The sequence below is a fragment of the Pundamilia nyererei genome, unplaced genomic scaffold (genome assembly GCF_000239375.1).
Source record: "Pundamilia nyererei isolate P.nyererei 1_Seehausen unplaced genomic scaffold, PunNye1.0 scaffold00025, whole genome shotgun sequence".
NCBI classification, from domain to species: domain Eukaryota; kingdom Metazoa; phylum Chordata; class Actinopteri; order Cichliformes; family Cichlidae; genus Pundamilia; species Pundamilia nyererei.
In genome coordinates, this window is record NW_005187426.1 from 4,094,053 (window position 1) to 4,112,018 (window position 17,966).

A 17,966-nucleotide genomic window follows, 5' to 3' on the forward strand; every position below is an offset into this window, starting at 1 on the left:
GATCAGGGGAGATGTGAGGGAATTTTACAGCAGGTATTGTCTGTCACTCACCCCGTCTGTCTATGTGATCACTGCCTCCTCGGCGGCTGTTTCATCTTCAGCTCTCTCACACTCACTCATTCTCACACACACACACACACACACACACACTCCTCCCAGTGCTACCAAAGAAGACCTGGTGCTCTGGTGTGCCCTTGCCAAAAAGTGACAGGTGTTCCAATAGGAAAACCAAAAATCAAAGGCCCATGATTCCTATTATACGTTGTGATACCCTGCTTATGTCTGGGTTTGTATAAGTTACTGACATCTGGATTTGACTGAGAATATATAACCTACACGAGGCAGAGCCTGAAAAGAAAAATTAGCCATGACGTGAAATTTCAGATATGTCACAAATCTAAATGTGATCTGTTTTTTGCATGCATAACATATTAAAGTGTTATTTATCCAAACTCTTTTTCATTCTTTTTTTTCTGTTTTCTTACAATGGGGAGAAAAAGCTGCCAGTCGCGTGCCTCCATGGCCCGGAGCCCTTTAACACACACTGTGAATTATGCCTGCAGTGAACATAAACACAGATTTTACAGCAAAACAGTGTTGTATATACACACACAGACTTGAAACACCCGCTCCTTCTCTCATTTAACAGCATTACTGCTGAGATGAACCTTGCTCTATCTCGCCAACACATCATCCGCTGCCTCCCTGAAAACAAACATGTTGATAAGACGGATGAACAACGTTAAAAGTGAAACACTGAACAACAAAAAAAGGCAGATTTCTCACAAGCGGTGCCACAACACACAGTCAGCTTGAACAAGTGTTTGTTTTTGCATGGGAGCGTCAGTGTTGATTTCAAGCCTGAGGAGAGCAAAAACACACATAAAGCTGCCCAACTGTTCAATCACGGTGCTCTGCAAATGGGAATGGGCCTGCAGTCTCAATTAGCTAAGTGTAGCAGGCAGCTGTTGTGTGGCCGATGGAGTGCATCGTTAATTCTGTAAATATACCTTCCCTCATCTGTCTGAGAATCACCCACTCAGGCCACATTTAGGCCAGATGAGCAACAGCTTCGCCAGTGTCTGGTAAAGTTGGCAAAAAATGCGAATGACTCAACAGAGCATGGAGAAAATTTCAATGTTCCTTTTGAGGGATCTCATTTTTCTTTTGAATAGACACAGTACAAAGTTGCCAACTTCACTACAAGGTTTCAAATGTAAAGGAAAATGAAGCAGCATTTAAAGTAATTGTTGTCTGTTCATGTTCCAGTTGTAGCACCTTTTATTCAAACTGAACAACAATGTGAAAAATAAATGCTGTGCTCTTTCAGGAGCAGTGCACCATTGAAACTGATGGTTTAGCACTTGTATTGTTCCTTAAAGTTGGAGCAGAGTGGCAACAACATTCTGCCTCTTCTTTTATGGGCTATCAATAATCTTTTTCTGACACATTATTTGCTGGGTTGGAAGAAAATAGGGAGCAGCACGGTCAGTGGTTCACCACAAAGACTTCTGGGATCTGGCAAGAGCAGCGTGCGTGGGCGATGCATCCACCCTGGGACCCTGCCAGGATGTCTTTTTGACCAGGCTGCTGGAGCACTAAGGACCAGTGACAGAACTGGACGCAGCCTTTGGGGAAAACAGACAGAAGCAATTAGATGACATGACAGTTATGAAGATGATTCTTTGGCAGGTTAAGCTCAGTTTAGAGTTATTCAAAACTGTATTTTCTGGCAGAAAACTAGTGATTTAGCAGCTTGCTTTTACATTAACATCTAAGAAATTTTTGCATGATCTCATGATTCATTTTATTATGTATATGTGTGTATATATATACCTCATGACCTAACAGTTGTTCAACCTCCACCAGTATGCTCTTTTCCATTTCTTCTCATTGCTGCTATTTTTCCCTTGATGACAATATTGCTGGTGTAAAGAATTTTACACCCCCCACCAACCCCAGCACAGCTAAGGCTTTTGGGGAAATTAAATAACCTGAGGATTGAGCTACTTTAGGAAGCTCAATTAACATATTTGCCTCTAGAGGAAAATATTGCCTCAAGTTGAATGGACGGTAATTTTACGCATGGATTTTTCCATCTTAATTCTCACAGCTTTGAATAATCCGGAGAATTTGTTTTACAGAACAAGGGGTTTTAACGTTCTGCACTGAAGATGGGGTGGGTACGTTTTTTGAGAGCTGTGTGTCAAAACAAATAACACTGCATCTCAAAGGGTCATACATTCAGTTGTGTTAATTGAACATGATTCAGTGATTCAACCCAGCATTAGTACATTATAGTAAAGATGCAGCTTCCCCAGAGCGAGATGCAATTTCTCAAAAATACAGCTTGTGCTGCCCGATTGTTGTATACTGGCAGAAACCATTGTTGGCCACTATGATTTTAGACAATCTTCAAGTCTGGTTGTAATCCTGTAATCCTGCATCCCTGCACAAAAAATAATAATCCACAATATCTATATCAGTTAAGCGCACAATATGTTACATTCCAAAACTATTCATCCAAGTTTCAGAGCTTGAGCTTTTAATTATTTGTGTCTATTTCTAAATCCTCATTCACACATAACATAGGGGTCAAATTCCAATTCCAATCTTGGTTCACCTTCCACGCGTTATGTTTAAATCCCACTGTGCACAAAGATCAAACACTTAAAAAGTTGGGATAACCTTTATTACTTCTCATTAGTGGGTAACCTGATGCACGCTGACAAGTTTAACAGTTGCTGCGGTCAGCTGCTGATGCCTCCAAATGGCCTGGCCCTTTGAGAAATTGGCTGACCAGACAGTGAAGTAGTCCCTAAGTCTAGCCTAGTGTGGCTTAGCATGAACTCCATTTGCGCTGTCGCCTCTAGGCCCAAACAAAAAGGGAGTTTTAAAAATGGGCTTTAAGCCTCCAATGGCTCGGCTGACATCCACTACTACAGATCATTAAGGCTCCACAGCTTCTCCCTCTCCAGCCTCAAACACACCAGTGGAGTCATTAAATGCAATGTGTAATTAAAGTTGGAATAAACAAAGGCTTTTCTGCAGGTCTTTTATTTCTCCTTCAACCATGTGTACATCTCTCTCATTTTCACACATGCGTCCTGATTATCTCCTTCTTTTCATTCCCGTTTTTTCCCCTCTTTCTGTGTCTCAGAGTTGACATATAAGAGAGGAAATTCTCATTGGCTCCCATGGTGGTGGTAGGCATGGACGAAGGCCCTCAGCCTAATTAGAAAACTAAATACTCTGAGTAATGCCTAACCCCTGGGAATACAACTGCCATATCTCTTACACATGTGATGTGGAAGGACCCGAAATGCCACTGGGGTGTCTCGCTGAAATATCCTGTGCTGTTCCCCTTTGCACAGCTGTCCACACAGACTCATGCACTTAAGACAGGCTCGCTTTCATAGTTAAAATAGAAATTTGTGTCCTAAGTGCCGCAACACAGCTAATGCTAAATATTTAATTCCCGCGGGTGCTAATTATGGTTGAGTACTGGCAACATGGATTCCCTTTTTTCACTCCACATAACAACTGTAAAAGCAATTTAAGCATTTTTCAATTAATTAAACACATAGTCTTCCAGTAACCTCTTGTCATTTTGCCCTCCAGGACCATAGCTAATTTGTGTAGAATAGAAACTGGAAAGGGGAACGAGTGGGGGTGGGAGGAATTTTCATCTTTGCAAAATGCTCCTACAAAGGAATTAAAAGGGAAAACACACAATTTTCATGAGAGTTTAAGAAGATCACACTCTATTCTTCTCTTTCAAAAAGCCCGTAGTATTGTAAGTGTAGTTTCGAATGTTATGAACCTATATCAGATGATTGTAACCACAAGCACTAGCCCCCATTATGTTATCAAAGCAGTGGAAGATAGTCTGGCCATGAAGCTAATCCCTGATGTATTTTTAGTCACAACTGACTGATGAAGTGAAATTACTACATCAGTGATAAAACGGGACTCTCTCAAAAGCTTATACAAGCAGCAACTGAGAGAGCTCTTTAAGCTTCTGCGAATCTAAATGAGCCTTTACAGCAGTGGTGAAGAATATGACAATATGGTAAAGATGACTAGTGGTGAAATTAAGATAACAATACATTATGTATCGATAATATGCTGAAAGGATCATTTCTACTATGAAGTTCAGTTTCATTGTGCCAGTGGGCCAGCTTAGAATATATAGCAATCTGATTTCATTTATTCATAAAAACTAAAAAATAAATAAATCAATAAAAAAGGAGAAAATCTATCAGCATTTTTGTGATACAAAAAGTGTATTTTTTTAAGTTCACAATGATGCCAAATAGAATTACACTTATTGTACAAAGTATGATATTCCTCTTTGTGTATATGCCATTTCGGTGCATATGCACATGTATATGAGAGCCATTAGGAGGGGCAGTGACACACCCAGCCTCTTATAAAGGCCCCTGTCACTGAAAGAGATCAGAAGCAGGCTGTGAAATCCAGCTAATAGTCATTATGGGATGCTGGTCCCTGCACACTCTGTACCTGCTTGCCAAGGCGGCTCCATCACACTTCATATTTGCATTGTGTCATCTTATCAGCATTCACCCAGACACAGGACAGATCTCATTGCAGAATGACAGCTGCATTACTAATATCAATAAATAAGACTGAGGGGAAAAAGTAGAATTAGATGTCTGTCACTCCAAACAATAAAATAAAAAATAACTAAAATAAACCACACACACACACACACACACACACAAATCCTACAACAGCACAAAAATTGAGATACAACCATGCAACACTAAAAATAGCTGTAAAAATAATATTTTCCCCTGATGTAAAATTTATGTCCAAAATCTTTGTAGAGGACCTCAGCATGTGGTGCCCACCCCCCTGTTCCAAGCAGCGAGGAAGAGTGAACTCTTAAGAACCCTGTGTGCTCAGTCACTTCTGGGCCCATGCAGTCAATAAGGCTATTTCTGATCTCCGGATGGCTAGGGTTTCAAAGCCCGTTTAAATGGGCTCCCACAAAGCCGGAAGCACCAACCTCAGTCTTCTCCCTTCCTGTCTTTCTCCCTCTCTTTTTCCCCCTCCCCCCCCCCCTTTTTCTAAATACTGAGAGGGAGCTCAGCTTGCCTTTCCCCTTGCTAAAGAGAAAGGGGAAAGAGGAGCAGGCGGGGGGTGGTGGGGGTCCTCCCCTTCCACATGCACGGTGGTGAGGAAAGACAGGGAAGCGCAGGGTCAGGGCTCCTAGTGCTAAGCTGTGAAAGGCAAACGTTTGGCAGAGTAATTACACGCCGCACTGCTCTGGGAGTGATTAGTGATAGTTGTCTGTTCAAAGTGTTTGGAGCTCACAGCCTTTATGGGCTACGCTTGCCTTCCCTTTGCTTAATGTTTAGATTGCATTTGCATCAGGAAGAGAGTTGCATGTGTCAACATAAACAGTGTGCCTATGAAGCTCACCAAGTGTGCACTTGCTTATCTTGCTTATTATATTATTATCCAGGAAAGACTGTTACATTATTGTGGCGTACAGCTCACAGTTTATCTGTGTTGCTTGAGTTATCCAGGACTGAATTATAATTTGCCATTCATAGGCCAAAAGGCTTGTGTTTTGAGCTTTTATTTATTCATTTATTTTTATTTTTTTAAACAAATAAACAAAAAATTCTGGTTGGAACCTTCTGTTAAATGTCTCAACTTGGTGCAACAAAATCCTCTGTTTTCACCAGTCAGATGATACTGAACTGCACTGCAATCAGCATGCTCAGGTGGTATAGCCCAACCTGCCGGCCTTTGATGTCCTTGCTGTGTTTATGTTCGCTAGCCATTCTGCTCCAGCACAGTCTGCAGATGTGACTGCAAGCGGTAAGGTGAGCTGCAACACTCCAGAGTAGCGTCCACTTGTAAAGCATACCCTGACAGAGGGTGTGGCAAGAGAAGAACAAATAACAGGATCAGAAGTGGAATTAGCAGTTTAATAATATTAACATCAGACATGTTTCAGTAATCATTCCAGAAAACTGAACTCATTTTTTGTCAAATGAAAGAACTGTCAGATTTAACTTATCAGTGACAGCATTGCGCTCTTTCTTCAATTGCTATCATTTACTTTATTTTTAAAGTAGAAAAAAAAAAGCTCTGGCTCCTGGACAGGAAATCTTTCTTTCATTTTATCCCACTGAAAATGTAACGTATACTTAGAAAGGTTTTTAATCCTACTTATATTTTTTGAGGCCTTAAAAATACCTGAACAAATCAGAATCGTATTTATCAAAGGGATGATAGGTATCCTTTTTCAACACCTTCTGAACTTAATCCCAACACAGGGGCCAGCTAACAGAGGCTTGATACCTGGGTGGCAAAGAAGAGTAGAAACAAACACAGCCGTGGAAAGAAAAGGAAATACCTAAGGGACTTTCTGGGATTGGTGAAGAGGTAAGACAGTACCTGTAGTGCAATCCCTTCCAAATCTGCACCAGGTGTCAGGCATTAAGGAGAGCATCTCCGCTTTGGATTTCCACGTCTGGCTCAATAACCCAGGGCAGTGTGTCAGATGTCGGACAAAATGGTTACTTTCCAAGAAGAAGAAGAGGTAGAAGAAAAGAGAGAACTGAGGCACAGTGTGTTACAGAGGACGATTCTGCTGACAAATATAGATTTGCATCTTATCTAACTTTTTTTCTTAAGTATATTATATACCTATATGTGGCAGTAATTTCAGGACTTTGCAATGATTCTCGTCAGTGTCTGACATTTAAATATTCAATTACACATGAAATTTCTCTCATATCACTAAAAAGGCAACGAGACAATAAAATTTGGCCAGCAGAACTGAACACTGCATTTTAATGAGTTAAGATAGATTAAGGATTATAATACACTGTTATCCCACTGAGACTTTCGGTTAACTACAAAGACAACCATGCACTGCCTATTCCCTGTGTGAAAATACAAAGAAAGATAGCTTGACATTAATATTACATTCTTAATAATGAAGACAAGTTCTAAATTGAATACCTAGCAACTTCTCAATTTAAAGCAAGTAAGCATTTTGCAAGTGCAATTGTCCTGAAACAAAACAGTGACAGCAGACTTCTTAAGTACCAAGAGAGCGAGAGCAACATAGAGCCATGTTGGCATTGTTGTTTCCGCAGATTATACATGACACACCGAATAAAAGGGACTGATTGTAAGATGTTTAAATGTATCAGAGGCATGGGAGAGGAAACTTAATACCTCAGCATTGGGAGATGGAGAATGCGACCGGGCACGTGCGGAATGCAGAGTGGCAGGAGGAAAGCAGCAATCTAAATTTCTAATGCTGAGGATGTTTCCCATTCCGTGTTTATGAAACATGGCTACCGGGACTACAAAGGTAAGAGGATACAGCATCAAAGCCTGCCCTGACAAAAACAAAAAAGCAACAATGCTGCAGTGGAATGCACGACAGAACATAATACTCCACCTCCTCCTTCTCCTCTCCCCTAAGCAGTCTCATTTGATTACAGTGTAGCAGGCCCCAAATCAACCTCTTAGTCCCAGTTCTCACTCCCCGCTGGTGCTGTGAGTAGGAGGTAGAACACAACTTGCCAAAGTGGCTGGGAAGGAGATGAGGAGAAGTGATGTCGTGGAGGAGAATCTCTCATTCTGAGAACAAAAGAACACGGCAACGGGTAAGCCAAGGTGTCCGCGGCAGGGGTGGAAAGTGGCTGTCATCTCGAGTGTGGTGACTGAGGCAGAGACTGCATGTCTGATGACGACGAGGCAATGTATCGTTTACAGGCTCCCTCAGCAGAAGCCCCTTGCATGTCCGTCTCCAGCCACAGAGTTCGCCCTCTACTTAAAGCAACAAGAGTCAGGCTCAGCATTACAAGCCTATTAAAAGATACTTTTAATTATGCCCTGCTCTCCCGGGATCACTTCTTCCATGAACTCTGTGTTTCTTTGGCATGTGCACTTAGGAATGGCATAACCAGAAGCACGTGTTGTTTTCTCCCTCCAATTAAAGGGCATGTTGACAGATTAAGGCTGCTTCTGGTTTGTGCTCCACTAACGCGTTTAGGGAAGATGATGAACGTGGAGGGGGGAGGAGGGGGGCTTGAAGAGAGAGAAAGAGAAAGACAGATAGAGAGAGAGGAACTGATATAAGAGAAAAGGAGAGAAAGAACATGCACATGAACCCTGAGGGATTAATGTGTTTACATTACCTGGGCTGTGATCTATCACCAACCTCGTCAACTTCTATTATGCATCACATACATAAGCAAGCAACAGACCTGGGAGCCCCTGCAACTCACTCATACTATTTCAATTGGATTAAGTCAGTGCAAATATCTAGGGCACAGCTCCCACACTGTGGTTTTAGCATTCTAGTTGTCATTTGATTTGTATGTTGTATCAGTTTACCTTTGTAAAGGTGACACAGAAATGCCTCCTACATGTCTCCAGAGCTTTTAAGTAACATGAGTCTTGGATTATTGCCATATGGCACCTATAGTACCTTAACCATAAACATGCTATTTAGCCATAGATCTGATAAGAAGCGAGTCAAGTATGGACACTCTCAGATCATGAATCAAAATACACAGGAAAAGTTGAATGTTGAGTGTGTTGATTCACCATCTGAATGAGGTGTATTTAGTCCCAGCTGTGCATGCAGGTCTGCAAAATATTCAGTTGGAGAGGTTCAGCATCACTGCAGTGAAGTCTGCAACAGGGCTCATATTCACACTCAGGCTTCATTATATCCAATCAATATTCATTTACTCACTGAGCCTATTGACTCATTTCTGAAGTAATACTTCAGGTCATTCGTCTTGTCATGGAACAGGGGGAATTATCTCTTTTATACCAACCCCCATTTGGAGAACGAAGTATGGGTTGAGTCTGGATACACCCTATGGATACAACTGTAAATAAATATTTTTGATAAAACACAGAAAAATCAATGGGTGCTTCCTGTGATCCATCTCAAGCGAATCAATCATCATCTGCGCAGCTGGCAGTGTATTGCAGGAGGATGGCGTGGCAGTGAGAGAGGGGTGTAATCTTCGTCTGATATCTCTCATTTTGGAATCGCTTCCCATAATAGGGTCATCATTTCATCACTTAGCCAATCCAGAGGCCTGCCATTCAGCCTTGCGGGGATCGTGGGGAGTAGGGAGAAGTGGGGGGAGCTGATATACCCCATCAGGAGGAAACCGAAGACACACACACACTCTCACTCCATACATCTTCATTCAGGTCAATAAAAGAAAAAGAGATCACAAGAACAGAAAGGAGATCAAAAAATAGATTCTCTCCCCTGAAAGCCATATTATTGTGCTTCATGTAAATTGTATGATTATTAAAGTCAAATCAACCCATCGAATCATGGGCATCAGTTTGTGTGAGGAAAAGTGGTGATACTAAGTAAAACATTAAGGGATTCTATCTCGAATAAAAACAAAACAGGAATAGCAGCAATGCAGCATATTTAAAAACTATAAGAGAGTTAAAAAATTGATAAATTATTACAGTTCTATAAACACAGAACTGACTTTTTGAGTATATATATCCACCTGTGTTTTTTAATTATCGTTTCAAAATGTGAAAAAGGTTATTTAACTTAAGGTGTATTTGCAAGTGTGCTTGTGTGTTTGAAGGTTAGGGTGCATTTCACTGACTGCTTGGTGACTTCATCAACATGGATCTGGGATTCAAAAACAAAAACAAAGAGTCAATTATTATTTTTTTAATTCATTTAGGAAAAATAACACCAAGAACAGCAACTTTTTAAGAGTGAATTGGGCATTAAAAAAAGGAATAACAATTTTAGTCATGCTTATCACTTATATAACACTTTAAGAAATATGGAAATTTACAGCTCTATAATGCAAAACTAATAATAGCCAATCAAATGCTAGTTGTTTAGTCGAGAGCTAGTGCACATATGTTTAATCATTTAACAACCCTCCCTTTTGAGAAAAAAAAAAAAAAAAAAAAGCAAGGTCAAAAATAAATTACATCCATTATTTGCAGCAGATCTCCCCACAGCATTTGGAGCGAAAACTGTTTTGAATTTCAATTGGCTTCCAAGTGGCAAAAGCCCTCAGCTAATACATCAAAGAAAAATTGGTGTCAACTAATCGGTTTAGGACACAGATTTAGAATGGTTAAAAATCCCATGAATACTTCAAGCATTTTTCTGTATACCACTAAAGGCTTGGGAGCAGTACAGCTGACCTTGTGCGCTCCAGAAACCTGTCTGCCACTCGACATTAACTGACTGTTTAACGCACCCAGCCACGCAATTAGTCCGCCACAACGCATAATGTTGTGTAATAATAGCTTCTATATCCAATTTAGATTACGCTTGCTCCCTCAGGCATTTTAAGTGGCATGCATCATCTTTCATTCAATTCTTCTTTGCCACTTAAAAACGTTTCCATGCGTCAAAACGGAGGCAGTTCACTCAGGGGGGAAAGAGGAAGAAGAAGTGATAGCGAATAGGAAGAGACACAGTCAGATAATATCAGAATAATTAAAATATAAATGAAGATTAAACCCAGAATATTGCGAACATTTGCGTAGTTCAAATACCTTTTCGCATTAAAAAACACACACAAATGAACAAAACTGTACTCACCTATACCTCCTCCTTTATCGGAGCAGTGCTGAGAGGCGGTAGCAGTTGCCATAACCCTACTCCTATTATAGGCTCCGTGATCTCAAATTATGGGTCCTCCTCCTACTTCAGAGAGCAACTCTGAACCAGAACGCATTAAGGAGGACACATGACACAGACCCTTCATCCTAGGCCCTCAAAACTTTTCCCCCCTATATCTTATGAAATAAATAGATAAGTAAATATTTCGGGATGAAACAACCCACAAGGCACAATATTCCAGTTATGGGAATTTTATAGCTCGTGGCACACAATCACTCCACTATTAAATACATTTACGTCTCTAATAAGGAGGCTGTTTAACACTGCTGCTTTATTTTAACTTTAACGTAAATTAAAAAACGAATACATATATATATATATGTATATATGTATATTAGTACCGTCTGTTATTATGAGAAAAGTTTCAATAATTACTTGAGTGTCTAATCACTACAGGGCGCTGTGAAACTAGGGCTCATGGTATCACTGTCATCTGATTAGGCTACTGTAGGATCGCTTTGTGCATCCATCTTTCTCTTTTTCCCCTCTTTCTCTCCCTCGTAAGTCTGAGTCTTCTCCCACTGTACCACCGTCATCATTCTTTGCTCTCTAGAGGTTTTCGGAACGTAAGAAACACGTGACAATATGTGCACACACACTCTTTAGCAGCGCCTACAGCGATCCCTTTCGGCTTATCTGAGACTTGAACTGGAAAGTCACCAGAATGAGAATGGGCTTTTAGATGTTTGAAACATACTAAACAAAATAATAAAATTCAGCTCATATTTTGAATCCAAGTTAGTATTCCATACTTTTGAAAGAACGACATTTATGTCCCAATAATAATTATAATAATAATAATAATGACCGTTAATTATTATATTTAATAATGATGCCTGGACTTATCTTTATTAAATGTATTTAAATATATTTAACTAATTAACGATAAAAGCGGTACATTTAACACCGTTTATCTGTTTTCAGGAACAGAAATGCATCTACAGGGATCAAATGAGTTTGTCCGGTGAGATTCGGTGCACTTGGCACTGTTCTGCCCTGGTTTGAAGGTTCATGAGTTTCTGGCAGTGTAGCTTATCCGACTGGTTCATTTCAGGATAATTTGCAAAAAAATACAATAAAATAAGCAAATAGCCGTGATCACGGAGTGGACGACCATGCGTTCACAATTAAAACATAAAACCGTCGACATGATAAAAAATAATAATAATTCTCACCTACAAAACTATTCTCACACAGTTGTCGCTCGAGGACAATTTGCGCCATCTTACTTTTACTTTTGTCACAGGCTATACTGTCTTACCAATGCAACAATCGTCGTGCGTTAGAAAGTCGACTTGCACAACTGTAGTAATCCATTTGAAACCCCAACTGCCGATTTTAATGCAAGGCGCACGGAGATCGCGTGGCGTCAGTCTGTTGATTTAACGCAAATGTGTGAAATGAGGACGTTTTTAAGCACAAAGAAAGAATAACAAAAAAGAGAGCACTGCGGTGGACCATCTTTTTTAATTCCTGCCGGTATCTTGCGAGCCCATATCCTGGCATACAACAGCCGACTTGTTATTGATCAAGTGTGAAAGTGACGGCTTCCTATTTGGAAGAAAAAGAAGAAAGTTGGGAGTTGACAGACTCGCATGGTGTCGCCATCCAAAGGGGGGGCTGCAAGGCGCACTTACAGCAACAAGCCTTGTTAAAGAAGAAAAAATAGAGAAATAAAGAATGAGAAGGGTTGTTAGTTAACGCAACGGAAAGGAGGGGGTGTTAGAGAGAAGAGAGAGAGGGAGAGAGAGAGAGAGAGAGAGAGAGAGAGAGACCATGGGTTTGGGCAGAGTTGTGGTTACCCAGCATAAGCTTGCCTTTTCCTTCTGTGACTACACCCCGAGAGGAGGAGCGTAGAGTGCAGCGTAGTAGGCGTCAGGATCCTCAATTTCCAACTTAGCATCTTGGCAGGACATTTTCCCAAGCAAAGCCCCCGTCCGACTGGCAAAGAAAAAAATAATAATAAAAACTTCTGCATGGGCATGAGAGCGAGGATTCAACTCCGATAAGGGAGCAGCAGAAAACAAAACAAGACCAAACCTCCGGCGGACAGTGGCTGACTGGCTGACTGGCAGCGACCAAAAAATCCACCCAAAATCCAAGCTTATTTTCATCTAAAAAATTACTTTTTGCCTTGACAATTGCCATTTAGAAGGGGGGGGAGACAGCGGGCTGCAGATACAGCTCTATGCGCTCCGACATCAGCGCATGAGAAAATAAAGGGGGGAAAGTGCACAAGTTAAGTGGCTTATACTCTCCAGACTCCAGCATGGCATATCCTCAGGGCTACTTGTACCAGCCGTCCGCTTCATTAGCCCTGTATTCGTGCCCCGCGTACAGCACCAGTGTTATATCGGGACCCAGAACCGAGGAACTTGGGAGATCCTCTTCGGGATCTGCGTTTGCGCCATATGCCGGATCTACCGCGTTCACCAGCGCCTCGCCAGGCTACAACTCCCACTTGCCATATAATGCAGACGCGGCGGCAGCTGCCACGTTCACCTCATATGTGGTGAGTACACTAAAGGTGATTATTCAGTCTAATAGGTAGCAAAAGCGAGGGGAATTAACTCGTTATAGAACCCTTAGGTGTGTGTTGCGCAGTCGGAATCAAGCCATTGAGAAGAAATGTGCGTCACAGAAAAGTAAGTGGATAGAAAAGTAGAGATTTTCATGTCCAGAAAAGATACTCCTGAGTAAATGTAACTAATCTAAAAAAGGTCGTGTACTGTTGTGGCTTTGAAATTAATAGTAGTTTTTAATAGATTAGACAATGTCTTGCCGAAGCTTCTAAGCTCCTGACCGAACGAAACGGACGGCAGCTTACATCGCTGCGTTTCTTTCTTGTAAGTCCATTAGTTGGTCCAAATATAAAACTTAAATAGTAAAACTAAAAAGGCTAAAAACAATTTTATTTAATTGTCTCCTATTCCCTGTGAGCGATCTCTTACCACGTAAGTAATTCATATTTGTTTTATAGGCCCATTTGCTACTGCTTAAAGATTGATCGCTGTTTAACAGGCAAGGAAAAAGAATAATGTTTTTATGTTATTCTATTTGGAAAATGTTCTATTTCAGTAGCAACAGCAATAATCACATCGCGTTAACGTGAAGAAAACAAAAATTAAAATAGAATAAAAAGAAGTAAATAAATAACACCGAAGCACGAATCCCATTTCAAATATCCAATTAAGTTCAAAACCATTCCATAAACATTGACTCCATACTCGAACCGCTGGATTAAAGCCAGTGCACCCTTGCGCGATTACGAGTATGTGCTTGCGTGACCATTCGTACGCGTGTTTATGTGTGGAGTCGTGCACGTGTGTTTACGTTTGTGTGCCGCAAGTCCTTCTAAGTATTTTGCAGCAGTTTAAAGAATAACAGAACTTTTGCACACTTTCTCGTTTTTTATTACAGAGTTCTCCCTATGACCACACTACGGGCATGGCGGGCTCAATAGGATACCATCCTTACGCAGCACCCTTGGGCACCTACCCTTACGGTGATCCAGCATACCGTAAAAATGCAACCCGGGACGCCACCGCCACCCTGAAGGCCTGGCTCAACGAGCACCGCAAAAATCCCTATCCTACCAAGGGCGAAAAGATAATGCTGGCTATCATCACCAAAATGACCCTCACCCAGGTGTCAACCTGGTTCGCCAACGCCAGGAGGAGGCTAAAGAAGGAGAACAAAATGACCTGGACTCCTCGGAACCGGAGCGAGGACGAGGAGGAGGACGAAAATATCGACCTGGAGAAAAACGACGACGACGAGCCAAACAAGCCCACAGATAAGGGAGACTCCACAGACACGGAAGCAGGTCGGTGGTGCAGAAAAAAAGGGGGCAAAAAAAAAATCATCAATTTTTCATCGCAGTCTTTCCACTCAGGGTGCAAAATTGATTGCTGGTTAATGGTTGTATATTATTTATAATGGGACAATTGCTTTAAATAATAATCACCTTGAACTCCCCTCGTTTGACTTCTCAGTGGCTGAAATTGCTGGTGACGCAAAGTATTTAGCAGTCAATTTATCTTTAACTGCATAATAAGGCTGCAGCCGGTGAATTGAGCTGGTATTCGGTACAGTTGTACAAACGCTTCTTATCATCGCAAAAGCTATTTTGATACTTGAAATACATTTAATCGGTGTAGTGAATGCTCAGACTTTAATAAACTCATAAGTCATAATTATGGGGGGGGAGTTCATTTTCCTTTTTAGGCTTTTACATGTTTATGAGAACATTTTATAGCACAATTATAATTTGCAAGAGAAACGTGCAAAGGTACCCAAATATTTTTTTGCACACCCACTTTCAGTTTGCATCTGTGTTTAATTGCTTGATAATCATCTGAAACACATGCTAGAGTTTTACGAACATTTTAATGCTTATTTGGAAGTAACTGTGGTCTCCTTGTGTGTGTGTGTGTGTGTGTGTATGTGTGTGTGCTTTAGATCACAAACTTCTTAACCCAGGGGACATAGGCTGTGACAGATTTAAAGAAGAAAACCATAGCAAAGACACGGATCACCTTCTGAGTGACACGGAGTTAAAAGACCAGGAGGAGCGGACTACAGAGTTGTTGCCGGATTCTGCGAAACCAACCACGTCGTCTCCTTCAGCGATGCCCCGGGGGAACCAGCTTGCGCAACAAGACAAGCCGTCAGATTTGAGCCATGCATCGAGTACGGTCACCAGCAACGTGACCTCTGTTATCCACTCGCCCCCCTCTGCTCCTAAACCCAAACTCTGGTCCCTTGCGGAAATCGCCACGTCCTCAGACAGGTGTAAGGGCAGCGGCGAGGTGTCACAGTCTTGCCCTGGTTTGGGTCAGAGCACTGTAATAGGCACTAGCGCTTCTCCATCACGATCATCCCCTCAGTGCCCGCTCCCCAACAGCACAGTCCTATCCAGGCCTCTGTACTACACCTCCGCTTTCTACCCTGGCTACACGAACTATGGTGGCAGTTTTGGACACCTTCACAGTAACCACGGCTCGGTAACCACGGGCTCCACGGCACATTTCAATGGATTAAACCAGACTGTGTTAAATAGAGCTGAGGCTTTGGTAAGGGAGAGCCAGAAAGTCAGAGGCCAAACGCAGGTAGATCTTTGTAAAGAATCCCCTTATGAACTAAAGAAAGGTATGTCGAACATTTAATACCTGAATATTTTCCACTCACTACGGACATTTATTTATTTTGGTTGCATTAAAAAAAAAGATAAGAAAAAAGAGCAACGGTGAAGCAAATTCTGAGAACAGTTATTTTCTGAGTAAATGCTTATCCTCGTTTTTTTTTTAAGTTTTGAATGGTTAATCTTAAAATGTAACAAGAATGGTCTTAATCGCTGCAGCCGCCTGAGTCTATTTGTATTAAAGACTAACATGTATATTTAATGTAGCATTTTTGTATTTAAAATGGACAACACACTATCTTTGAAGTAAATTATGGATAAAAAATATATATATATTTGTGCAGCGATTATTTTTTTTTGGGGGGGGTGCAGTTGGTAATCCCTGATACGTGTCTAAAATGCTTAACTGTCAGTTAATCTATGCGAAGATATAATTCAATTTATCACCGTGACAGATGTTTCAACGGTAATTATTAAAAAAAACCATGGCAATGAGAACTCTGGCGAACTTGAAACAAAAAGGGGGCCTGCAAAAAAAGAAGAAGAAAAAAGAAAAAGGAAAAAAAACTATGTTGGAATATCTGACATAAAGAGCCGTTTTATTTTGGCACATTTTCATAGAGTTTCAACGAATGAAAAAAAGAACGATTCGAGCAAAACACTTACAGTTTAATCTGAGACTTGTGTCTTTTTTTCTTTTCTTGGAAATGCTCACAAGGCCTCATTTTTTCCCCTTTTTTGAGCAGACTTCTAAATGTGGACATTGATATATAATAACAATACCAAGGACCACTCATTTAACCCAATTACCTCCCGTGTTTTATGCAGAGCAATCAGGTGGTGAACTCCGTAATGAGCTCGATTTTATGCCAAATTTAGACCTCATTGCTATTTTCCAAAGGCGTGGCAAAGCTGTTAAAAGGGAGCGGCGATGCATTTAGAACATACTGCCCTATTATATATCATTAATGGAGAGCCTCTTTAATAGCGCGTTAGATGTGAAACATTAGTTTGAAGTAAAGCGAGAATGCTGTCATGCACACAGCAGATGCAGAAGGATATTATGATAGCGTGTAGCCTGTAGCAAGGCACTGCTCGCTAACTCTTCCAACTTCTGCAGGTAGGTGTCACACTTGCTCCTAATTTCAGGGGGGACTCGGCTAATCCGTCACAGAGACCCATCCCCGATCAAATGGCCTGATGGAAGAAAAAAAAGGAAAAGAAAAAAGAAAGGGGAAAAAAAGAAGTGAAGCCAATGGCCACATACAATTGTCACAGTTATTATAAGGATTATAGCTGATTTGAAGGAAATTTGGCAAGCGGCTATACAAAAAATAACAATGACAACAACAACAACAACAATAATAATAATACATACATACCTAAACGACATTAAGAACACAAATGAAAAAAAAATTACTTTTATAAAATGCAATACAATTTTTTCAAACATTTTTTTAATTTTTTGAAATCAAAGATGGAACTGTGTAGAAGAAAAAAAAAAACTTAATAAGAAGGAAAAAGTTATTTTTTTTGTGATGATGATTATATCATTATTATTATTACTAATATTATTATTATTGTCATGTATTGGAACGGTTCTATACCAAACATAAGAAGGCCCTATTTCATATATGTATAATATATGTATAATTACCTTTATTATCATTATTATTGGGGATACTGTTGACCTCTAATAGGGTGGGACAGGCTGCTCTTGTTTATGGCTGCCATTAATCGCTATAGTTTACTTTCCCCTTCTTCAGTTTGAAATCTCCCCTGAGGTTTATATAATTCCCTTAGCCTTAATGTCCTCTATTCGGGCCTTCTATTTTTAATCTGACAGAGTGTGTGTGAACAGTGATTGCGACACATCAGCCGGATAAATAGCATAATTAGGTTTTTTTTTTCTCTATATCTCTTTGCTGACCCCAGGAGGACTGGACTGTCCCATGCAATGTCCCTTAAGAGAGTAGTAGAGTTTTATTAGAAATTGCGCCGTTTTCTCAGATTTGACTGAATCTGACTGAAATGTTTCAGGGGGAAAATATAAACAGCATTTCTGCGGCATAAAAAATATCTGTGCAGATAGGTAAATACTTTAAGATCATGCAAGATGCAAGTTTG

The 17,966-nt window shown here is 40.7% G+C and overlaps 1 protein-coding gene and 1 long non-coding RNA gene across 2 annotated transcripts; one reads left to right on the forward strand and one right to left on the reverse strand.

The window, feature by feature from the left end:
- Window positions 1-5,108: 5,108 nt before the first annotated feature.
- LOC102209333 (uncharacterized) lies at window positions 5,109-8,107 on the reverse strand. The gene is made up of 3 exons (XR_311584.1): window positions 7,454-8,107; window positions 7,225-7,355; window positions 5,109-6,560 (listed from the first exon to the last, which is right to left on the reverse strand). It is a non-coding gene; the product is annotated as an uncharacterized LOC102209333 (long non-coding RNA).
- A 4,414-nt stretch (window positions 8,108-12,521) lies between these two features.
- irx5a (iroquois homeobox 5a) lies at window positions 12,522-16,166 on the forward strand. The gene is made up of 3 exons (XM_005727653.1): window positions 12,522-13,208; window positions 14,117-14,522; window positions 15,158-16,166. Exons 1-3 carry the CDS (start codon window positions 12,966-12,968, stop codon window positions 15,862-15,864), a joined length of 1,356 nt encoding a protein of 451 aa, XP_005727710.1. The 5' UTR covers window positions 12,522-12,965; the 3' UTR covers window positions 15,865-16,166.
- Window positions 16,167-17,966: the final 1,800 nt, after the last annotated feature.

Excerpts from the sequence above, each read along its gene's own strand:
- irx5a (XM_005727653.1), top strand. The coding sequence starts at position 12,966 with ATGGCATATCCTCAGGGCTACTTGTACCAGCCGTCCGCTTCATTAGCC. Across the intron at positions 13,209-14,116 it reads CCACGTTCACCTCATATGTG|AGTTCTCCCTATGACCACAC; the intron begins GTGAGTACACTA and ends TTTTTATTACAG. Across the intron at positions 14,523-15,157 it reads CTCCACAGACACGGAAGCAG|ATCACAAACTTCTTAACCCA; the intron begins GTCGGTGGTGCA and ends TGTGTGCTTTAG.